Source organism: Planococcus citri, chromosome 2 (genome assembly GCF_950023065.1).
Source record: "Planococcus citri chromosome 2, ihPlaCitr1.1, whole genome shotgun sequence".
Taxonomy (NCBI): Eukaryota; Metazoa; Arthropoda; class Insecta; order Hemiptera; family Pseudococcidae; genus Planococcus; species Planococcus citri.
In genome coordinates, this window is record NC_088678.1 from 6176006 (window position 1) to 6201160 (window position 25155).

At 35.8% G+C, this 25155-nt stretch overlaps 5 protein-coding genes and 1 long non-coding RNA gene across 6 annotated transcripts; 2 read left to right on the plus strand and 4 right to left on the minus strand.

Annotated features, from left to right (window-relative positions):
• Positions 1-4620: 4620 nt before the first annotated feature.
• Positions 4621-8660, minus strand: LOC135834319 (nardilysin-like). The gene is made up of 2 exons (XM_065348173.1): positions 8512-8660; positions 4621-8392 (listed from the first exon to the last, which is right to left on the minus strand). Exon 2 carries the CDS (start codon positions 8305-8307, stop codon positions 5218-5220), a length of 3090 nt encoding a protein of 1029 aa, XP_065204245.1. The 5' UTR covers positions 8308-8392; positions 8512-8660; the 3' UTR covers positions 4621-5217.
• A 151-nt stretch (positions 8661-8811) lies between these two features.
• On the plus strand, positions 8812-9589 carry LOC135834325 (uncharacterized). Its single transcript, XM_065348178.1, has 2 exons — positions 8812-9008; positions 9092-9589. Exons 1-2 carry the CDS (start codon positions 8988-8990, stop codon positions 9449-9451), a joined length of 381 nt encoding a protein of 126 aa, XP_065204250.1. The 5' UTR covers positions 8812-8987; the 3' UTR covers positions 9452-9589.
• On the minus strand, positions 8830-10049 carry LOC135834326 (uncharacterized). Its single transcript, XR_010556647.1, has 2 exons — positions 9911-10049; positions 8830-9837 (listed from the first exon to the last, which is right to left on the minus strand). It is a non-coding gene; the product is annotated as an uncharacterized LOC135834326 (long non-coding RNA).
• Positions 9963-11777, plus strand: LOC135834323 (epimerase family protein SDR39U1). Its single transcript, XM_065348175.1, has 6 exons — positions 9963-10138; positions 10211-10317; positions 10397-10604; positions 10688-10837; positions 10915-11105; positions 11175-11777. The coding sequence occupies exons 1-6, from the start codon at positions 10108-10110 to the stop codon at positions 11454-11456; spliced, it is 969 nt and encodes a 322-aa protein (XP_065204247.1). The 5' UTR covers positions 9963-10107; the 3' UTR covers positions 11457-11777.
• A 216-nt stretch (positions 11778-11993) lies between these two features.
• Positions 11994-21578, minus strand: Snrk (SNF related kinase). The gene is made up of 9 exons (XM_065348174.1): positions 21267-21578; positions 20929-21129; positions 20548-20837; positions 20347-20456; positions 20125-20266; positions 19838-20041; positions 19053-19151; positions 18847-18964; positions 11994-15945 (listed from the first exon to the last, which is right to left on the minus strand). The coding sequence occupies exons 2-9, from the start codon at positions 21124-21126 to the stop codon at positions 14863-14865; spliced, it is 2244 nt and encodes a 747-aa protein (XP_065204246.1). The 5' UTR covers positions 21127-21129; positions 21267-21578; the 3' UTR covers positions 11994-14862.
• A 642-nt stretch (positions 21579-22220) lies between these two features.
• On the minus strand, positions 22221-24483 carry LOC135834324 (heterochromatin protein 1-like). Its single transcript, XM_065348176.1, has 7 exons — positions 24325-24483; positions 23717-23809; positions 23577-23636; positions 23440-23499; positions 23201-23356; positions 23025-23128; positions 22221-22942 (listed from the first exon to the last, which is right to left on the minus strand). The coding sequence occupies exons 1-7, from the start codon at positions 24358-24360 to the stop codon at positions 22900-22902; spliced, it is 552 nt and encodes a 183-aa protein (XP_065204248.1). The 5' UTR covers positions 24361-24483; the 3' UTR covers positions 22221-22899.
• Positions 24484-25155: the final 672 nt, after the last annotated feature.

A 25155-nucleotide genomic window follows, 5' to 3' on the forward strand; every position in this document is an offset into this window, starting at 1 on the left:
CTTGAACCTCTTTTTGATGTTTCTTTTGGTTTGACCTATATAAATTCCTTGGCAATCTTTACATTTGATTTTGTAGATGCCACTACAGTCTTCAGGTTTGTCTTTGTCTTTAGTGTTACCAAGAAGGTTTTTAATTTTGTTATCATTGGTGAAAATGGGTTGTATGTTGTGTTTTCTGAAGACTGTTTTCATTTTATTTGTGAGAGGGGGATAGTAACTGATCCTAACTCTTTTGACATCATCTTTTTCAGCAATAAAAGTTGTGGCATCTCTGATTAGTTTTTTGTTTTCATGTTTTCTTATAAGTTTTTGGATAGATGTTTTTGTGTAGCCAAGGTTGGAAGCAATAGACATGATGTTTTTTATTTCTTTATTTTGGTTATTTTTATTTAGGGGGAGATTTAAACACCTGTGTATCATGCTGTTGAAAGCAGCAAATTTTTGGTTCCAAGGCTGGAAAGAGTCTGAAGGAATGTAGTTATTGGTGTGGGTGGGTTTTCTATAGATATCAAATTCAAGATGGTCAGAATGTCTAATGATTAACATGTCCAGAAAAGGGAGTTTGTTTTGTTGTTCAAGCTCATAAGTGAATTTGATGGTAGGATAGAGACTATTTAAAGCATTGAGGAATTCCTCAATGTTGAAGTCTTCAGGAATGATACACAGGATGTCATCAACATATCTAAACCATGCTTTGGGAAAGTTTTTATTGTTCTTTTTGAATTTTGTCTCAAGGTGGCTCATGAAAAAATTTGCCAAAAAGGGAGATAAGGGGTTGCCCATAGCTGTGCCTCCTGTTTGTTTGTAGTAAGTTCCATTTATTTGGAAAATGTTTTGGGAAGTGCATAATTTTATAGTATTCATATAATGGGTTATTTCTTTTTTGTTGATATTTTGTTCTTTTAGCCAGTTTTCTATCATTTCTAAAGTCTCAGGAATAGGCACACTGGGGAAAAGATTTTGTACATCAAAAGATATGAGCCTGTCTGTGTCATTAATAGTAATCCCTTGCAGTTTTTCTGCAAGTTCATAATTATTTTTAACTTGAAGAGTTTCAGGAAAAGGAAGGTTTTGGAGGTTACAAAGGAGTTTTTTGGCAATGTTATAGGAAGGAGAGTTGATATTGGCCACAATTGGTCTCATAGGATAGTTAGGTTTATGGATCTTGGGAAGACAGTACATTTTAGGAACTTTAGGATTGGAAGGAAAAGGAGTGTTATTAAGGAAGGGAGTAGTTTTCACCAAACTTTTCACTTCTTTCACCATTTTATCCACAGGATCACTTTTTAACTTCTCATAAGGTCCTTCATTAAGAAGGGTTTCACACTTTTCCAAGTATTCATCTTTCTTCATTATCACTACGGTGTTTCCCTTGTCTGCTTTCATATAGTAGACACCTTTCTGTCTCAAGCTTTTGATGGTGTTGTTGTGGGGATGAAATGGAATTCTTGTTGGTTTATGGGTTTTGATGATGTCTACCACTTCTTTCTTTATGCTGATTTTTGTTTCTGAGGTCTCTCTCCACAATGAAGCATCCACATCAGAAATAATATCTTCAATAGGAGGCCTCATGGGTGGTAAAGAGAATTTTAGACCCTTGTTTAGAAGATCCAATTCTTCTTTGGAGAACACCACATCAGTTAGGTTTTTCACATACACAGTAGTCTCATTAACACCATTACTGTCACTGCCACTGACACTAACAACATTGCTAACACCACTATGGTTACTTTTTTCTTTTAACAGATTTTTCAACTTTTTGTTTTGTGAATTTCTTTTCTTTCTCTTTTTCTCCTCAATTGATCTGAACATCTTTCTTTCCATTTCATCCCACTGCAGTTTTGGTATGGTCTGGCTTAGTTTTTTGTGAAGTGCATATAGTTCCACTTCTATGCTGGATCTTTTTGCATACAGGCTGTGAAGCTCAGAGCTTAACCAATAGGTTTTGGCTTTCTCTAGAGCCCTTTTTGTGGAAGGAGTTTTCACTTTACTGTTAAACACCACACACTTAGGGAAAACATTGTGTACCCTACACTGTTTAAGAAAACTAATATCAAGAGGTATCAACTTCACCTTAGTTTTTAGACTTTGGTATCTGTTGAATAATGAATTAGGTTCATTAGGCTCGAATGCCATAATGTCAAAGGTAAAAAGAACCTTTTAGCGAGAAGTTTGTTAGATTAGGAAGAAATAACTCTTGCTTCTCAGTTTTTACTATTTATTAGTGCAAAGCTTTTCAAACACCAAGTGTTCATCATCAGGCTTAAATCACTATTGAACAAAATAACCAAGTCTACAAGCTTATATACTAGTGTACAAGGGTGTGGTAGTTTAACAGTACAAGGGTGTGGCAGTACAAGGGTGTGGTCATGTGGAAGAGGGTGTGGTTGTAGGTGAGGATGTGGTAGGAGTCATGTCTTCAAGTTTGGTTTTAATAACAGAAAGTAGGATATTTTCTAAGGGTTTTAAGTCATTATTTAGTAAATTTGTTTTGTTTTTCTTCATGGCTATTGCTTCCCTAATGTTTAATTGAGATGGTTTATCTATTTTTTGTATGAGGTTCAGGTTTTCAAAGGAAGTAGTGTGGTTGGTGGCAATGAGATGATCTGAGAGAGCAGACTTATTTTCATATTTGTATTTAGCATAATAAAGATGTTCCTTGAACCTCTTTTTGATGTTTCTTTTGGTTTGACCTATATAAATTCCTTGGCAATCTTTACATTTGATTTTGTAGATGCCACTACAGTCTTCAGGTTTGTCTTTGTCTTTAGTGTTACCAAGAAGGTTTTTAATTTTGTTATCATTGGTGAAAATGGGTTGTATGTTGTGTTTTCTGAAGACTGTTTTCATTTTATTTGTGAGAGGGGGATAGTAACTGATCCTAACTCTTTTGACATCATCTTTTTCAGCAATAAAAGTTGTGGCATCTCTGATTAGTTTTTTGTTTTCATGTTTTCTTATAAGTTTTTGGATAGATGTTTTTGTGTAGCCAAGGTTGGAAGCAATAGACATGATGTTTTTTATTTCTTTATTTTGGTTATTTTTATTTAGGGGGAGATTTAAACACCTGACAGGTGTTTAAATCTCCCCCTAAATAAAAATAACCAAAATAAAGAAATAAAAAACATCATGTCTATTGCTTCCAACCTTGGCTACACAAAAACATCTATCCAAAAACTTATAAGAAAACATGAAAACAAAAAACTAATCAGAGATGCCACAACTTTTATTGCTGAAAAAGATGATGTCAAAAGAGTTAGGATCAGTTACTATCCCCCTCTCACAAATAAAATGAAAACAGTCTTCAGAAAACACAACATACAACCCATTTTCACCAATGATAACAAAATTAAAAACCTTCTTGGTAACACTAAAGACAAAGACAAACCTGAAGACTGTAGTGGCATCTACAAAATCAAATGTAAAGATTGCCAAGGAATTTATATAGGTCAAACCAAAAGAAACATCAAAAAGAGGTTCAAGGAACATCTTTATTATGCTAAATACAAATATGAAAATAAGTCTGCTCTCTCAGATCATCTCATTGCCACCAACCACACTACTTCCTTTGAAAACCTGAACCTCATACAAAAAATAGATAAACCATCTCAATTAAACATTAGGGAAGCAATAGCCATGAAGAAAAACAAAACAAATTTACTAAATAATGACTTAAAACCCTTAGAAAATATCCTACTTTCTGTTATTAAAACCAAACTTGAAGACATGACTCCTACCACATCCTCACCTACAACCACACCCTCTTCCACATGACCACACCCTTGTACTGCCACACCCTTGTACTGTTAAACTACCACACCCTTGTACACTAGTATATAAGCTTGTAGACTTGGTTATTTTGTTCAATAGTGATTTAAGCCTGATGATGAACACTTGGTGTTTGAAAAGCTTTGCACTAATAAATAGTAAAAACTGAGAAGCAAGAGTTATTTCTTCCTAATCTAACAAACTTCTCGCTAAAAGGTTCTTTTTACCTTTCCCATATTGCAGCACTTTTAACCAATATGATGATTCATTAGAAAACAATTTACGACTGAACGAATGCTTTATACATACCTATACTCGAATACTGCTGACAATTCAAAATAATAGAACCATTTCAACCGCGGTCTGGATCATCGAGCGGATCGGCGAGCAAACATTAAGTAGGTACACCGAACCATAAATATAAGCCATAAGGTTAGGGAACTTCTGCTCGCTAGACTACTTTATTCCATTTCATATCTGAAATTTTCAATCAGCTATTAGGAAGTTAATATGTATTTTCTAACTACATTAAATACGTTTCAATATAATAATGATTACGAATAGTTCGCTTAATTAGGAATACCAATTAAAAAATCAAAAAGATTCTTCTGCGAAAAAAAAAACTAATTAGAATGATACTGAGAAATCGACCGAGCCGCAAACGTCTCAATTTGAAGATTAGTTCACCACATTTGCGTTATTGAATTTCAGAAATTTAATTTAAAAAAAAAATAAACAACCTGTAGAATCATTAATTCGATGTAATTTCGAAACAATATCGTCCTTCAATATTGAATTTATTAAGATTTGAAAATGAATTGATCGGCGATAAAATAATAGGCAATAAACTAGTATCATCAAAGCAAACATTTTATTCTCCAACATTGTCTTCAAACAACACAATAATAATTACATTGTCATTTTTTTTCTTCACAAAACGTTAAATTAAAACATATCGTTTTTTAAAATAAACACTCCATAATTTTAAATAAATTATAAAAATAATGTAGTAACAAAAAATGGAATTTTCACAGGAACATAAGCCGAAGAATGGGGATGGGTGCCTAGTCTTTTACAAATCAAAACATGTACTCGTATAACCTAATCGAAAATAATTCTAAGAAAATAAAATTTCATTAATACTTTCATTTTAATAACTTCAAATAAATTAACCGGTTTTTATAAGGTTCAAGAACAATTCAGTGTACTAATTAAATACTCAAGTATGCACGTACTTAAAGAAAATAATAAGCTCACATAGGTATTGAAAAAAAAAAAAACAAAAATTACATTATTCGTAGAAATAAAAATGACTAGGTAAGCGAAATAAATCGTCGAATCGCTGAACGAATAATACAAATGCAATTGAAAAGCGTTTTTGTGCAAAATATCCGTACAAAAAAAATGTCTACGAGACATATTCATCGTCGAGATTCACGATCCACGTTATTAAAACGGTTCACTGGGAACTTCACCATCTATAATTTTAGATACAGGGTACAGGACTGAAGCGGATTTAAACTGATCAATATCTTCTATATAATAATTCTCCAAATTTTTCTCTCCTTTTAAAAACCTGAACTCGAACTTTTGATCATCTAATGGCGTAACGTTGGTCTCGACATCGCCTTTATAACCAGCCAACTGGATCGTAATCCTTCTATTTCGATCACTTCCTTCGGTCATCATCGACGTCATCATATTTTTGATATCATCCAGCGATATATTACGCAGATAATTAATCTCCCTGGTTTTTCTATCGAACACGTATTCTTCGGAAACGATTTCTTCTAGATTACAATTCGTTTCTTGGTTCAGGTTATCGAACACTTTACTCTTATCTTTAATCAATGCTTCGCGTTCTTTCAGGAATTCGTCTTCTTCGAATCCATCGAGCGATCGCCAAAAATCGTGTAAAAATTTCGAAATACATTCTTCGACGTAAGACGTCTCGAATTTCGAAGCGATCGAACTAACCGTTATATGGAAACCGACGATACCGTGGCTATTATCGAACCAACTAGAAACGCTGTAACCGAGCTGTTGTTGCGTTCTCAATTCGTTGAATACTTTTTCTTCCATTAATTTGACTAATAATTCCAACTTAACCGATTGCAAGATGTTAGCAGTACCCCATTGGAAATAATTATTCGTAGTCGAATTTCGTTCTAGTTCGTTAAACGATTTCATGAGCAGACATTTTTGACCATTTGGAATACGTCTCATACGTATACGAGGTAAATCCACTTTCTGAACCGGTTTCGAGTTGAAAACGCTGACCGCGCTGTTACAAACGTTGAGAGCTTGTAGGGCCGAAATATTACCTTGGACTAAGCATTGTACGTACGAGTTTGCGAAAAAGGTCTCGATAAATGCGATCAAGTCGTTAGCTTGGATACTCGATACGTCGCTGTACATCTGACTAGGGTCTTGATGAGGTTCTTGCATGGTCATATGACGTAGATCACTCGATAGAGAACTCTTTTCGAGTAATCTCGAACGACAGCTTTTCTTCATTTCGGTTTTCAGAGTGTTTAGCATATCGTCGGTGAGGTTTTCGGTGAAATTCTTCATTCGTTCGATGACAGTAGCCAGCAACTTGGGTAATTTGTGATTGAATCCGGTAAATATCAAGTACAGAGTGTCTCTAGATGAGGCATACATGTAGTAATTCAGTTGAGCTAAATCTGCCATGTATGTATCCTCTTGTAGAACGTAGTCGATCAGATTAACGTACAGATTCAGCATCAAAGACGAAGATCTCGTATTTTTTACAGTCGGTGATAAGAAATGTAACCCTATATAAGCCATTGGTAACTTGAACACCGTATCTAGCCTATGCCATACTTCCATAAACTGGTCGTTTTTTATTTCGATCGGATATTCGTTGCTGACGTCGACGGTTTCTGAAATGATACGAAAATCATCGGCGATGAACGGATTATCGCCGGGTAAATGGAATTCCGGATACGGTTCGACGTCTCTCCAAGTGCTCAATTGCTCTTCGGTGATCGGTACCGAAGTGTATTTGGTCTGATACCAAGGTTCGATTTGATCCATGACTACGGAATAATGAGGATGGAATTCTTTAGCTTGGACGATGATGTTGACCGATTCAGGAGTAATGTACTCTAATAGTTGGGTAACTTGATCGGGATCGTACTCGAAGAACAGATTAGACCCGGTGAAGTAATCTTGGGCTGGATACAGATGCATATTTTCCACAGCTTGAGTAACGAACGTAGACGTATCCATTTCTTCTTGGAATTTAAACTCTAGATCGTTCAGCATTCGTACTTCGTCGTAAAATCTCTGCTGCGGTAACGAAGCTCGAGCTAATTTCAAATAACTAAACGTCGCTGTGATTATATCGGCTAAATGAGCGAATCCGTCTTCGGTCATTGTGATCGTAATACCGAATAAGGAATATAACGAGTTACTTTCGTGGGCTCCGGCACTCAACGACGTAGCCCATAGTTTACTCTTGAAGTAAGATAGTAAACTACCTTTACTTTCGTGTCCTACGAGCCAGCTAATCAATCTGTCCGGTTTAGTACGATACAGAGCTTTGATCGGTGGCATTTGCCACATGAGTTGTAGCTCGGTTTTATTCTGTATCGTCGTAACGTAATACATTCGATGGAATTTATCTCGTACGAATAACGGTTTCGAGATAGTATCGAACTTGGGCACGGGTATTTGACCATTTGGTATACTACTGAAACACTCCACCACGTATTTCTCCAACGTATCGATCGGTAATTTAGCTATAATCGAGACAGTCATCAAATTAGCCGAATAGCATCGTTGATAGAACGATCTCAACGACTCGTACAGTTCGTCTTCGGATACGTTATCCTTTAACGTTTTCAAATTACCGCACATGAATTTACTACCCGGATTCTCATTGGAGGCGAAACTACGACCTAGTTGATCGACTCGAGCGTAATCCGACGAAGTATACATATTGAACTCGGAATCGACTGCTTCTCGTTCTCGAACAATCGAATCTCTCATCATCAAAGGCGAAATGAAGAACTGCGAAAATATATCCAAAGTTTCGAATAAATAACGTATATTACAACTGAAATAATACGTCGTGTACTCGTCAGCTGTCCACGCGTTCGTTGAACCACCATGTTTCTGGAGGAAATCGCAGAACTCGTTTTCTTTCGGGTATTTTTCACTACCCATGAACAGCATGTGTTCTAGAAAATGAGCTAAACCGGGTATAGCGTCCGGTTCGCTGAAGCTGCCTACGTTCACCGATAACGCGCAAGCTGCGAATCTGTCGCTTTTAATTTCACCAACGGGGGTTGAATCCTTGTTAGAAGAGATCTTGGTTCGGTCGCCATTGGCCGGATCGTTCGTAGAGCTGAAATCTTCTTCGCGATATAGTTCGGGTCCGTCTGAAGCTAATAAAGCGGTTAGATTGTTTGGAAGCCGAATCACTTTGTATGTTTTCTTGTCACTGGATGACTTGTCAGGTGACGGCAGCACGGTGAGCTTTTGACCGGACTCGTGTTCGGATTTGGTCATATTGTACAACTTTTAACCACTGCGATCACAACAACTGTAGTATCACGATAAGTGGGTAATTACAACTGAACTGTGATGATTTGATCTACGATTTAGAAAAAAAAATAGCAAACTGATTACTTGACTGGTTTCAGGAATAATGTTTGTATACATTAGTATCGCAATACTGCGAATATAGCTTACGAATGTTGCTAAGTTACTCACCTATTTCATTGAAACTGGGTAATCTATGACGTAAGATCTCTACCGTCCAAATTTATTCAATTTTTTCAAAACTTTTCGTTAAAATACACGCTAACGAAACAAACGCTGATAAAAGAAATCCGCTAAAAAAGCAAGAGGGAGTGGAGGGAAACGCATGGGAATAACTAGCCAATCAAATCACGTTATGATACGCGACAATCGACCGAAAATCAATTCACAGATGAAAAAAATGATTTGATTGGCTAAAATGGGTTTCCATTCAACCAATCAAATCTTCTGTTGACATCCCAGTTTATTATCAATATTTTTCTGTTGTCATTTTCATTTTGAATTTGAAAAACACTCGATTTAATTCAAATTCAAGCTCTTCATCTCGTTATTTTTCGTCTATTTCTTCGAAAATTCATTTCCCAACGCTAAGATATTACCAGTTTATTCATTCATCGTTGGGAAACTCCTTCCATGTTATCGAGACAATGAGTAAACCGCGAAAACAAGTGAGTAAAATCATCTTTTCTCCAACAATATAAAACCATAATAATATTAAAACTAACCAATCTACACCGTAATTTATTCGCAGACTCCTGCGGCAGCTCAGCCTGAAAAAGATACCCTGCACGATGAAATGAACGACAACGAAGAAGTCCTGATCGAATTGGAAGAATGTTTAAAGAGTAAATCCGAAACGATAGATAATCTCAAACAGAACATAACGAATTTGGAAAACGACATCAAAAGATACACGTCTCCTTATAACAGCGAAAAGTCTACTTTGGAAGAAGACATATCTATATTTCGAAACATCGCCAGTAAATACGTGAAAAACGATCTCGTTGATTTCTACGTCGATCGTATGAAGAAATGCGCTGCTAATAAAGTGGAAAGCGATTCGTCCACTATTAGTGCCTTGTGCGAGGTTATTTCTAAAGATGGATCGTGAATTGTATTTTGTCACGTTTGTTTTTCTTTCTCTATTTAAGGTGTCTTTCGCGTATTATTATTATTATTATGTTAAAATTTTATAGAAATATTTTTCTTTTTCTTTTTTTGTATTAAAATGATTCGTGTTCTTACTTGATTACGTTTTGTTATTTTTTACACGTTGATTTCGACTGGTAGATCTGTGTTTCAGTCTTTCAGATGAAAATTATTCGACGTTTTCTGTTTGCTTGAAGTTCTGCAATTTCGAGTAGAGCATTTCCTGAAAAATCATGGACATTTTCTAGGAATATTTGAAGTGTTTTCATTTCGTCCATTGATTTACTCGTAGTAGCTTACTTTCCAAAGACATTCGAACAGTGCTTCATTTGATATCAAAATCATCGCCTATTTGAACAAAATATAATAATTATGATCATTTTACATCAATTTTCTCACAAAAAAGATCAAAATTTCCTACCGGATGAAAATGAAACCGAAGTTATCCGATTCTAGACGAACCAATCCGAAAACATTGACCGACTGTTATCACCATGTGTCTTTTTATCACCTCAGTCCTCAATATTAAATTCTTGAGAAAGAGAAACGTATAATTTTCAACTCAACGTGCCGAATTTTCCACAACATAAACAGGAAAACCCTTGACAAGAACTCTACATGTCGACCACAGCTCCTAAAATATTCATAGGTCTGTAAACTTATGCAAAATGTAACAAAATACTCTAAAAATATACTAATCGATACCTGTATTTTGATTCAGGAGGAGGTACCGGATTCATCGGTACAGTTCTGAGAATCTTATTTCAAAATGAAGGATACAACGTAAAAGTAATCTCGAGAACTCCGGTTCAAGGAGGAGTAACTTGGGTACAGCGTACAGCATATAAACTATCCTGATAACCGAATTCATCTCGTATATATTACTAATACAGCTTTACTCTTCTAGTCAGATCTAACTTTGATGGATTTACCAGAGAATACAGCCGCTGTAATTAACTGCTCCGGTGAAAATGTACTGAATCCGAAGTACAGATGGAACGAAACGTTTAAGAAAAAAGTTTACAGTAGTCGAATCAGCACCAATGATTTCCTGGTAGAGATGATCAAAGAAACCAAGTACAAACCGAAAGTATTCATTTCCATGTCTGGCGTTGGTTCGTGAAATGAAATTTTTAGCTGTAAAACACACACACATATCATGAACGAGAAATATTAATTTATGAATTAAAAAATATAGGTATATACAAACCTGACCCGGTGAAAGAATACGACGAGTATACGAAAATAAACGAAGGCTTCGATTACATTTCGAAACTAGCTATAGACTGGGAAAAATCAACCGAACTACCTGAAGATACCGATGTCAGAAGAGTTATAGTTAGATCAGGTATGATTCCAATTCAATGTTCGCATCAACGTGTGAAAAATACATATTGAACACGATTTATAGTTATTCACTTACAGGTGTCGTTTTGGGTAGAACCGGTGGTATGATCAAACAAGTATTTCCTCAGTTTTATCTCGGATTAGGTGGTCCTATCGGAGACGGTAAACAATTCTTCCCATGGATACATGTTTATGATCTTTGTAGAATGATGTTATACGCCGTTAAAAACGAAAAAGTCACCGGAGTTTTGAATGGAGTCGCTCCTGAGGTAGTTCTGTTCACCAATGCTGTATCTGATCCATGTATCTGAAACTAATTCGTAACATTACTATTTCAGATCATTACCAATAATCAGTTCACGAAAGCTTTCGGTAAAGCACTATGGCGTCCTACAATAACGCCGTTACCGGCCTTTGCAGTCAAATTGATATTCGGTCAAGAACGTTCTGTGATGATGCTCGAAGGTCAAAAAGTTATCCCGAAACGAGTCCAAGAATTAGGTTTTGATTATATTCATCCTAGCATTGACAGTGCCTGTACAGAGTTCTCAAAATTGTTCTATATTCCTCCAGAGTGGAAAGGCAACTTCAAGCAACAAGTTCCTGAAATTTCTTCTTAGTCAGCAGTATTTGCATTTACCTAGTGTGTTACTTAGTTTTGTAAAATGAAGTTGATTTTTTAAAAAATAGTTCGTTCGAACTTCGAAGAGACGAACAATGGAATGTAACTTGAAAGATGTGATTAGTAAATTAATAAAGTCAACGAGATCTTTTGAATTTGGAAATAATTGAAAATAAAGTCGGTTTGTTTAGGAAATGTCCATCGTCATGCTCGATTGTTTTTATATTAATCAAGTGCATAAAGTTGAACAAATTATGTATGTAAATATTTCATGTTGCAACGGTCATGTTTGGAACATTATAGTTTGTTTTCGATTTCATTTTGCTTTCTTTTTCATTAATAAATACTTATTTTTACGGATTACTCACCACAAAACCGTTCCTAAACCGTAGTTCATTCAAGGTTCATTGTACCTCAACGAAAGTTTCTAAAACAACCGAAATTAAACACAAAGTGTTTCATTAATACATCAACCACGAAGTAATCCGAACATAAGGCACGACGCGATAAATTTCATAAATCGAACGAATGAAAATTAACAACACGATTACAATTTATTTCATCTATAAATACTACAACAAAACTAACAGAAATTTACACATTTTTTTTTATAAACAATTTTACTACCTTCCTCAATCAAGGGTTTCCGAAAAGTGCAAAATAGGGGTTTGAAAAAACCAATAGGCTAAATAGAAAAGTTGTTCGGATTAATTTGAAGAGGAGATCACTTTGAAGAGAATCATCTCTTTCAAATTTCATTTTGGTTATTGAATAATAAATTAAACTAATTTGTTCGTGAACAATTAAATTCACAAACACATTAACTAATAAAAATGATCAGAACTTCGAGTTAAAACTTCTGATGTTTGAAAATGAGGAAGTTTTTCAATTACCTAAAGGACTAGAAATTGAACTAAGGATTCCTTACTCATTAAAAAAATCATTTCATTTCACTGATCAGATCAGATACTTTTCGAAAATATCCTTGATGGAGGAAAATCGTATCTTTTTATGTGATAACAGTATACATAGGTATATTATTTCTACAAAACAACATACTCCATAAAAAGATTTCTTACGTATTAACGCGAATACATTATTTACAATAATTTCTTCCACCATAGTCCATAATACAAACGTATTACTACAGTAAAAATAATCCAAGGTACTTTTTTTTATCCATTTGTAATTTCATCAAAGGTACATAGTTAAGCAGAGATATTTCCATCGTGATGTCTAATTTCAAAATCATTATTCTCCCGATTTTTAGGTAATATAAGCTAAAACTCATGTCAGTCGTGTCTATCGAAGATAATTCCATTTTTTAGAGAGCTTCATTCATCTCTGCTCAGTGCTAATCCTTACTCAAACGTTATTCTAGCTACCGAATAACTATCGAAAAACATTCCGCAGTCGTTAAAAATAAAAAATTACAAAATTCTAAAACACTTATAACCTTAATTCACTCGCCTTTCGAAAATTATTTCTATAGAATATATAGCTTCAATTACACTGGGAATAGGAAACAGAAAAAGATCCTACGAGTCATCTTTTTCTATCCTCCACAACGTAGGTAATCTACAATCATCGTATATCCGTTGCGATAAAAAAAATTCTCCGTTATAAATTTCTTTTTACAAACTTAAAACTGTTACAACCATCTTCATCGTTTAGAAGAAAAAAAAAAAATGATAAATAAATAAAATTTGGAAGACTAGAACTTCATCTCTCCTGTAAACTATAAAGTATAAGAAATACGAAAGCATCGCGTTTAGGTCATTTTCTACCCACGAGTATTCTAATTCAATGACTAGTTTACGGTATTTTGCATTTACTATACTCTCAGCTGCTGCTCATCGAAGCTAACGCTGAACTAAGCCGGCTATCAAAACCAGCATCCGATTAATTAATTAACTTGTTAACCAGAACTATAGAACAATTCTTTGGTTTAGATTTAGGCTAGCCTTTATGTATAGATAACAGATAATAAGTACAACTAAAATAAGTATAACGCGTATGAAATACCGGCAAGGGTCCAGAATAATGGTACGTTCATTAAGCTAAAAAGATAACGTACCATATTTTCTTTTCTGTACACAATTTAGATACTATAACTTTACGTCACGCGATTGCTTCTTTTTTACAATAAACAGTGCTCTACATCTAATTACATATTTTTAAACCAATTGCTTGTTTTTGTACAAGAGTTATTTTCTTAACAAGAGTACCAAGTACGAGTATATCACTGAAATTACTCCTTCGGTGCACGAATAAAACGATCGTTGCTTACTACGAACATTCTGAAAAACCAGTTTGAAAAGACTGATGAATTCATCATCAGTAAAACATCATAAAAACATTGAACACAAATCAAGAAAAGATATGTAAATTTCAAAATACTCAAACTCTTCTGATCAGGCTTCGAACGAACTAACTGATACGATCGAATCTACGATGTTCGCTTCAGCTTTTCACCATTTCAATCAACTTCCAGTTTGAATCGAACGTCTTTTTCATCTTTTTTTCGAACACAGAAAGCTAAATGCTTCTCACTTTACCTCTACAACAATCTAAATCATAATAAAACACTGTTACTAACGAATCTACGAAACGATACCGGTCAACGGTTCTTCTAACTCGAAGCAACAACGTTCCTCGATCCAAACCAATCAATTTAGCCAGAACATTCGTGCACAGAAGACAGAAAAATGAGAGCTCTACTTCTCCTTCAGTCGTACGAGTAACGAGCTACAACAAAATCCATCGATCGGATAATACCTTAAACGTATAAAATACAAAACACCGGTAACAATAATTTAAACGATTAAAAAAAAAAGGAAAAAAAAAAGAACACAAACTTACCAAGAAACAAACAATACAGAAAGTTGCTAACATTTCAAGAAACGTTTCTAAGTTATATAACGAGGATTATCTATGGTATTTGCGATAATTGTACAAGAATAATATCTACGTAAAAGCCACCTTCGGTGTACAAGCTTTGAAAGTAAAGAGTCGATTAGATTGGCTAATACGCGAATATGTATAAGTACGAAGCGACGCTATAAAAGCTTTTTTTTCTCTATCACCATTTCGAACTATGTAAGTACGCTGATTTCACAATGATAATCGACTAGAAATACCATAAATTAAGAGGGCACGCGTCTATAATAAGTCGCTCTCATCATGTAGATATGAACTTACAAAAAGGGGGAAAAAATTAAACAGAAAAATAAACATGAGTCTTGTCGCGATTAAAAACAACATAACCGTATTAAAAATTTAACAAAAAACAAGAGAAAAAAAATAATTAATAACGAAATAAAATAGAAACAAAAATGGGGGGAAACAAACGAAAACGAAGGAGAGAAAGAGTAAACGGCACGAATATTGGAATATCGAATATTCTAATTAGTTATTTTCAAAGTAGATTTTAAATTCTGATTAATATCTTTAGCGTTTCGAACTTCGGAACAAGATTGCGCTTTATAAAGACGACCTCCACGTTTCAGCAAAGGCATACAGAGTTTCTTCTGTAAATTTAGACATTTACCAATAAGAGCGTTACGTTTACTGCGCTCTTTCTGTTTACCAACCGGTGCGGTTTTATCGCTAGATTTCGCCGAACCTGTAGTACCGGCTGATGTAGGTCTAGTATCCGTAGCTGTTCCGCTGGCAGTAGCGTTAGTCTGACCTGCAGCAGTAGCAGAACAAGCTGACACAGCGGGTAAAACCACCGGAGTGCATTGGGCTGCTTCTGATTCTTGCACTTCGGTGATTCTGTTTAACGACTGGCTTTCGCGAAGTCGTGTCTCAACTCGACGTCTATGACGTCCGGTCAAGCAATGCCTTCGTCCTGTATTTCCGGACGTTTCGAATTTACTATCTTGAGTGTTATCCGTACCTCCGGAAGGTTCGCTGTGATCGTGTTCGTTGCTCGGTTCTTGAGTGCCTTGCGAAGAGTTACCACCAGCTGAGCCTCCGTTACCGCCCGGGTCTCTGGGATCTCTACCTCTGTGTAATGATTTCGTACTACCTCGTTTCTTACGTCCTTCGCTGTCTTCGTCGCTAGCCTCGGATGAACTGCACGAGGCTGTGCGCGATTTACGAAAACGACTGCGACGTTGTTCGAAACTGAGGAAGTTACGAGGTGTCGACGATCCCGAACGTACGGTACTGCAGCCGTCTTCGGAGATTTCATCTAGACCGAGCTGAGGTGAACTGCGAGCTGATACCAGAGGAGCTGGCAGCATTTTAGACGATGGTCGAGGCGAAGATACCGGAGCTCCTGCCGAACCGTTCGATTCGGCTAGCATGTTGGCAGCACCGCCGGACATGGATTCTTTACGCAGCTCTTGCACGGCTAGGTTGAGTTTACCTTCGGATCGAGATCCGCGTCGGTTTAACGAACTGTGCAGCGAGCTGTCGCTGTTGGCGTCGTCGTCGTCTTCGTCTTCTTCTTCGGTTACGATGCTGCATTTACGAGTGCGCTACGAAAATGAAAATTATTTCACGTTAATTGACGTGCATTTAGAATACAGATTATCTTATCTCGTTACTGTGCAAGATAAAAGGGTACTTGAGACGAATGAGGAGTCAATATTGGTGCTAAAATTGGTACGAGTATACTAATTATCGGTAATCACTAATCAAACAATGTAATTTCTGAGTATTCAATTAAGAGAATGTGCGAGGTACAACTTTGTAATAAGTAAATTTCAATACTAACGAGGGAACCTTTTAAAGTGGCACCCTCGATTTCAACGAAATCAAGCTAGATCGAAAAAGCATGTTAGTCGGGGAGCCCGCTTAAGGATCTACTGCACCCCCCCCCCCCCCCCGTCGATCTTCTAGGACAACTTTTCTCTTAAAGGGAGAGTCCTAAGGAACATTTCTAGCCCTTGTGCTCAAAAAAAAAGTGGCCCTACTTACAAAATGGCGGCCATTTTGATTGACAGGTCAGCGAAATCGCAGATTTTGCGTTCCAACATAGGACTTGCACAACATTTTTCAAACCGTACAAAGGTAGATCGAGAGATCAGGCAAAAATTTATCATCTGTCAAAATTTCAAGCGCCAAAATTCCTTTTTCGATTTTTGATGAATTTTTAAAAATCAAATTCAGGCCAAAAATGAGGGAAAAAATCAAAATTTTACCAAATTGACCAAGAAAGCTGAAATTTGGGGTATACCTTATTTCCGACATGCCAAATCGATTGGAAACTGTTTCAAACCGTTTTGAGCAGTTCTGGAGCCTCCAGCAGATTTTTAGAACTCAGGAAAGCTGGCATTTATTCTGCGAACTAATTTCAATGCGCTACGAAGTACTACAGGGAGATTTTAAGTCGTTTTGGAGCCTCCAGCGACTTTTTAAAAATTACTGGAGCCTCCAGCAGATTTTTTTAACTTTGAATTTTTACAACATTTCATCAAAATGGAATTGGAAGGTTGAAATTCATTCTGAAAACTAATTTCAATGCGCTACGAAGTACTGCAGATGAATTTCAAGTCGTTCTGAAGCCTCCAGCAATTTTTTGAAAATTACTGGAGCCTCCAGCAGATTTTTTAAACTTTGAATTTTTACAAAATTTCATCAAAAATGGAGATGGAAAGCTGGAATTTACTCTACACTCCAATTTTAACACCTTCTGAAGACGACTTCAGGTGGGTTCAAGTTATTTTGGAGCCTCCAGCGATTTTTTTGAAAAATACTGGAGCCTCCAGCAGATTTTATCAACTTTGAATTTTAACAAAATTTCATCAAAAATGGAGATGGAAAGCTGAAATTTACTCTACACTCCAATTTTAACACCCTCTGAAGACGACTTCAGGTGGGTTCAAGTCATTTTGGAGCCTCCAGCGACTTTTTGAAAATTACTGGAGCCTCCAGTATTGCTGGAAGCTCCAAAACGACTCGAAATATCCCTGTAGGTGACTTCGTAGCGTATTGAAATTAGTTTGCAGAATGAATTTCGACTTTCCATCTCCGTTTGATGAAACTTGGGGAAATTTCAAGTTTCAAAAATCTGCTGGAGGCTCCAGTAATTTTCAAAAAATTGCTGGAACCTCCAAAACGACTTGAAATCTGCCTGCAGTTGACTTCGTAGCTTATTGAAATTAGTTTGCAGAGTAAATTTCAGCTTTCCAACTACTTTTGATGAAATTTTGTGGGAATTTCGAGTTCTAAAAACCTGCTGGAGGCTTCAGAACTGCTCAAAACGGTTTGAAACAGTTTCCAATCGATTTGGCATGTCGAAAATAGGGTATATCCCAAATTTCAGCTTTCTTGGTCAATTTGATAAAATTTTTGATTTTTCCCCCTCATTTTTGGCCTGAATTTGATTTTCAAAAATTCACCAAAAATCGAAAAACACACTTTAGCACTTGAAATTTTGACAGGTGATAAATTTTTGCTTGAGTACAAAAGCTAGAAATGTTCCTTAGGACTCCCCCTTTAGGAAATAATTGTTCTACAGGATCGACGGGGAGGGGGGGGGTTAATAGATCCTTAAGCGGGCTCCCCGACTATGTCCTAAAATATTTGCAAATTGTAATCAAAATTCCAAGTTTCCAAGTTCATTTTTAGATTTTTGGCAAATTTTTGAAAATTGAAAAATTTGTTATGAAATAATGATGATTATTTTGAAAGTAAAGTGAGCTAATATGAATAATTTCTTCAATTCTGGAGCCTCCAACGATTTTTCAATTTTCTCCAGAAGCTTCCATTCACTCTGCAAAGGCCAAAAATGGACTATGACACATATAACTTTGGTCACTGCTCATTGAACATCCCCTCGACCGTTTCAAGTGGTTAACGCAAAATTCCAGGATTATCAGTTGAAAAGTAAATTTTAGACCAATTTGTAAATTTCAGAAAAAATTGAAAAATCAATTTTCAAAGGATTAAGCGAACTTTTTGGCATATTTTCTGCTGTGTCTTCACAATCACCCGGCTTTAGAATTATCGCAATTCATATTTTCTGGAGTCTCCAGCGAATTTTCACATTTCTCTGAAAATTTCACAATTCGAAACCCTGCTGAAGGCTCTAGAACTGCTCAAAACAGTTTCTAATCGATTCCAGGGGTCGAAAATAAGCTAATTATAAAATTTCAGCAATCTAGGTCAAATTGATAAAATTTGTTTTTTTTTTCTTTTATGACCGATTTTCAAAAATTTTCCAAAAATTGAAAAATGCACTCGAGTCTCGATCACTTTAAATTTTGGCTATTCATATATTTTTAGATACTCTTTCGATCCAGCCAGTTTCAAAACTCTTCTCCTAATTGGGATACCTTCGTTGTCAGAAATTACAAAATATATCAACTCCAAATTTCCTTTCATCTTTGGCACAGTCATATTATTTATGATAATGAATAAGTCACTTTATATACCTGCGCAATATCCAATGCAGGACGTGGCATCCCCAATAATGTGTGATTGTTTTGATAAGTTGGAGAAGTGGCGCCTTCATTTTCACACGAATCGACGCTGACTCGAGGTATTTGCTTGCTACAAAATTACAGAAAAAAAAATCACTTTCAAGTATGAAATAAATTCGTAGTCTAATACTAATTAATGCAACTAGAGATTAATTTACCCGGCAAATTTATTTTTCGGCTCCAAAGAACGTAATTTACGTTCTGCTAGCAGATAATACGTCGCCGTTATGTGATTGTATGCATTCTTATCCAACGCACTGCGCAAATAATCGTAAAGACAAAATTAGTTCCAGGAATAAAAATGATAATAACTATCCAGTAACTAACAAGTGAAGCCCTGATTATACTGAACTTAGCTGTAAACTTAACCATCAACTTATTCACATATCAACACAAATTTTGAATAGCCAACAATTTTTATTCGCATTTAAACCGAGTTTATGTTAAACTGAGTTCAAATCCGCATTCTGCAACTGGCCCTGAGTGTTAAATATAAGGAATAAGTTTACGGCTAAGTTCAGTATAATCATAGCTTGAAGCCCAAAGGGAGAGGGAACTGTGGTCATTTTTGAGAATGTTCAATGGTCACGATTCATTTTTTAAAAAAATAATAAAGTCAAGATGACAGGCATTGAAGCAAAATTCGAGTCAAATTATAATGGAATGACCTCCACATCAAATGTGGAAACCATATGAATAGTATTTGAGACGTCACATAGTACAAATTCAATTTCGGTTACATTTTCTTAACGTTTTAACATGAATCAATGACAATAATCGTCGTCAGATGATAAATATTTGAGCCATGAAGTTCGAAGAAGGGAAAATCCACCAAGTGTTTCTTAAATCAACGGAAACCGAAAAGGACGAATCTTTCGAATTATATCAAACCACAGACGACATCTCATCACTTCTCAACCTCTAAAAAACCCAACAAACATACTCTAAAATTTGTTCCTTGGCCGCAATACCACCATTGACCATTTTCTGTACAATAATCGTGTGATCTTCTTCGCTAATATTTTGTCTACTAATCAACGGCATCGCTGTATTATCCGAATGAGTATTCTTGAGCCACGGATCATTCGCTATTTCTTCTAACGTAGCTCTCTTCTCAGGTTGTCTAACCAACATCCTCGCGATCAATCTGAAATCATTACACGTATATACAAATGTGATCACAATACACCACACTGGGACACTTCTGAAGATGAACCAAATCCAACTAACCGTTTACAGTCTTCTGATATATGATTAGGAATAGTATATTTACAATCCATTATCATAGTTAAAGTCTCACTATCGTTTGCTTCTTGGAAAGGCGCTTGTCCGCAAACTAACATGTACAGTATCACACCCAGCGACCAAATATCTACGTAAACACAAACACGTATGTAATTCAATTTCTAGTACATCGATAATCGAACGAATGTGACCTAGATTTACACTCACCAACTGCTGGAGCGTCGTACGAATCACCGAGAAGGATTTCAGGAGCTGAATATGCTAAAGAACCACACGAAGTTTCTAGTTTCTGACCAGGACAGAATTTATTACTGAATCTGTAATACGAACATGCACAATCAGAACGAAATAAATACCAACTCTCGATCGTCGTTAAAGAGCTAAGACTCGAATACGTCGACTACTAACCCAAAGTCGGTCAATTTGACAACACCTATTCTTTCGAAGAAAACAACGTTTTCGGGTTTCAGATCACGATGAACGACGTGTAATCGATGACAATACGAAATAGCTCGAACTATTTGGGCGAAATATTCCTGAGCTACTAGTTCGGATAATCCTGCTTCGTGTCTCATGATGTAATCGTACAAATCACCTCCATCGGCCAGCTCCAGTATAAGGTATAGCTTACTGTGAGTATCTATAACCTCGTATAAACGGACCACATTCGGGTGCTGAACTAATTTCATACATCTCACCTGTGTTTCGTGTGTGAATGAAAATAATCGTTAGTCAATCACGTACTTTTGGAGTAGAGTACTTATAATGAGGTGAAATCGACGAGCTTACTTCTTGAAACAGATGAGCTCTTGAAACTTCATCTAGTTTAGTCTTATCGATAACTTTGACGGCTACTTTTTCTCCGGTGAATACATGACGAGCTAATTTCACGACGGCGAAATGTCCTCTACCCAATGTCTCTTCCAGATCGTATAAACCAGCGATTTTACCTCCATCGTACGAGCCACGAAGTCCACCACGGTGCATCGTCTATATACGAATGAAAACAATCACAATTAGTGGTGTATTCAAATTACACTAGTATTAGTTGGTAATTAAGAATTAGGGTTGGTAACTTCGATTCGAACATATTATAACAGTATACATGAACCAAATACGTAACTAACCTTCCTACCCAAAGGGTAGTAACGATGATATGATTAACAAGTTGGAATGGCGACTCGGATCGATCATAAAACTTTCTCTATTGGCCTGAACGAGTTACAAGTTCCATTTGATACCAGCTCAACTTATCTGCGAATTGCCAAAATATCAAAATACAATACCACGTTTAAACCAAAACAAACAATTATTAATAATTTTAACGGATACGCCTCATTTGAGAGTGAGCAGTCACCAGCCACAGAACCAACCAAGAGAACGAGTGAATAAAAATAAATAAAACATCGGGTACGCGAGTCGTTCGTTTCGAATCGATACGAACGACCAGAACTACCAGAAGGATACTTCGATTCAGTTGGAATCATTCCGGTCGTACTTTCGCGACGATATTTCCATCATTAAATTTATAAATACACTAAACAAGGACGGAAAAAATCTTGAAACCGTTGATAAGGTTCTGAAAACATTTCAATTATCGAAATGACGTTGTTTCAAGGTTAAAATTATCATTTCATCGAGATCCGTACGAGTTTCGGTCTTCGTTTGATGTGTGGCTGAGGTTCAATTTCATTCATGAACTTTACAGATGAATGAATGAAACTGGCCATTGGTGGCGTCGTAAATTGTAGTAAACCGATGTACGGAAGACGAAGATGTTCATCTTCATCTATCGTTTCCTTCCGCTACCTTTAGGAATTTCATAACTTGATAATTATTCTTCGTATCGAAGATATCTTCGTAATAAATAAAATTAGTATCGCTAAATACCACATCGTCGTTGCAATCTTCGCTCATTAAAACGTCTCTTGATATTCGTATTATCGACGACGACGTTTCTGAAATCAGCAAAAAAAATTCGTCCACTAAATTACCCAAGTAACGCCCAAATTCGATTTCAAAACTACACCACTAATTAGTAATTACATAACTACGTCTACGTACTTTGAAAGAATACATCATTTAGATAAACGGAACCTTTTAATCAATTCATATTGTCTTTAAAAAATAATAAAATACATGTGAAACCGAATACTCACATAAAATATATAATCAGATACGTACAAAAAAAAAATAAAAAGAAGACGAGACAATCTCAACGTCACTTAATAAACGAGTTACTAGTAAAACTGTTCTAAAAAAACTCTTTCCGATGGTGTTAATCCAACCCAAGCAGAATCTAACCAAATGTAGGTTGCCATTTCCACGACGACGACGACTACAAAAATGAAAAGAGAAAAAACTTAACAAATAATATAAAAAAATAATCGTAGATCATATAGTAAAAAGAAGAATGTTTTAAAAGAAATATTAAGTAAGGATACTAATAGTACAGAACGTAAACAAAAATACAAATCAGGAATTTCATCTTGAATTTTTCAAACCCTCAACTGAGTCGAAAAATAATACATACGTAACTGGGAGTTGGAAAACTCGTACAATACATTTAAAAAATTGAAGAAAAAAAAAATAATAAACGTGCAATCAATTATTCAAAATCGAGTTTTGCGATAAAACTCTACATACAGCTTAAAAAATAATATAGCAGGAATCGGAACTGTTCGTGTGTTTACAACATACTGACAAAATCGTTCGACATTCCAATAAAACTAGAATGTTGTAGAAGAAAACAAAGTGCTTTTAAGCATCGTCTTCGTCTTCGTCTTCAGCTTCGGTGTAACTTCTATGAACAAATCAAGTTCCAATTCGAAATATAAGCAAAAATTTAATTATAAAGTATTTATTCATTCGTGCTACCAACTTACTTCTGAGCGCCGGCAGTTCTCTTGCTTTTACGACCGGATTGTGCAGTATAACGAGATACTGACTTGGGATGTTCTCTTAATTCTTTACGAGGCTGTTTATCTCGCTGTGAAATAAAAAGAGCACGTGATTAGATTGCAAAAATAGTGTACTACTGGTGAGGAGTAATTCACGTTACCTCCTCCTGGAGTTCCAGAAATTTAGCGATCAGTTCATCGCAAGATAGATTATCTTCGGGTTCCCAAGTATCGTGTTTAGCTGAATAGTTCTTCCATCGGATCAAGAATTCTCGTTTGCCATTTTTCTTGGTATTCACGTCGATAATTTTTTCCACCTGTGAAATTATACGGTTTTGATTCGTATACTGAGGAATATAAACACCAAACTATAATGATGTAAGATTTGTAAATTTTTCACCTCGTAATCTTCTTCGTCTTCTTCAGAGTCCGATTTAGCTTTGGATGACTTGGGCTTCGTCTGCGTGATACAAACAGTTACTATATTAGTATAATAATGATTACGAATTAACACTATGCTGGAGTATTGATACGTACTTTGGAAGATTCGGCTTTCGGTTCTGATTTAGCCACTGATTTCTTTTTTCCGCCGGCTTTCTGTACAACCAACAGTTCGCATCAGTTCACTACTGAATATACATATACTAATGTAGAAGACGTGATTTTAAAAATGTTACCGATTTCGAAGTACTAGCAACTCCATTCTCTTCTACGTTTGATTCTTCCTCGTCGTGACTCTCTTCAACGTCGTTCTTTACTGCTACGGCAGCCTGTAAACAAAACACACCTTATCATTAGCTCGTGCGTTTAATATTTACTAACATAACAAACAAATTACATTCAGCAGTTCGACTTCTAATAATATTATTACATCAATTACAATATATTCGTTGATTGAACCGAAGAGTGAGAATGAGTGAATGAAAAAAACATTCGACGAACGTAAAATGCAAACATATCGAGCTAAAATTTCACGTTCAAACAAACACGCAAAATGACCGGTTTTCAACAGATTTCAATCAAAGTTCAACGAATTACTAATTATTTATCTCGACATGAAAACATACACCATTGTGCAGGAAAATAAAGCTACAACTCGAAATATTATTGCACTTTTAATCAGGGAAAAATTCCAAAAAAAGAGAATACGTTCGTCTTCGATGTTGAAAAATGAGGTACGAAGAATGATGAACCACATCGAACCTTTTCAAGACTAACGACGTACTTAAATTAATTATTATAAATGCATAATTTAAATTAATTATTCACGTATAACGTTGCTTACCGCAGCTTTCCTTTTCGTTGCGCGTTTTTTAGCCATTTTTTTTTATATTATAAAACTTGCACAACAAAATCAGAAACAATTTGTCAAAATTTCACTTCGCCCAAGAGAACGCATCAAACTCGGGGATCCGGCTAGTTCTGATGTGGTCATGTGACCGGCGTCCTCTACCTTGAACCTCATTGGCTAATAAATATCATGTTGTACGTTCCCAGCAATCTGATTGGTAGAATGAGCTGTATGTGGTTCGGGAAACGTTCGGATTGGTCGAAAATGATGGGAAAATAAACCTCAAAAGACTGCTGAGCTGTGATTGGTTGATTTTACTAAATGAAAAACTCGTTATAAAATCGCGAATTTTTCTCGGAAATTGAAACTTATCGTATTTTATGGCGATAGTGGGAATTGGGAATGCTCGTAAAAATGATATGACTAAACAAATCGAGAAATAATTGCTTCTGAAATTGAAAGTGAACAGAAAATTAGCACTTAGAGGACGATCAATGATGGAAAATTTATATCAAGACCAAATTCATCGCGTCGTTGACCTCAATTTCTATTCATGATGAAGATGAACTGATTTTCATTGGAAGCCCTGCACCAATATTTGAGTTGGTTTTTTTTTAGACACGAAATAGAATTTGAGTGAATGGCTGAATGAGTGATGCAAGAAGTCCTTCTTATGTTGAAGTTAGAGTTGGAAAGTTGTGCGCCCTTTATGAAAAAAAACCTCATTAATAATGATCCGAAGAAGCACAAAATGATGCAATAATATTCCTATTTTACTGCGTCTTATTTCATCAGTTTTTTCTCATTCTCATCGTTACATTCGTT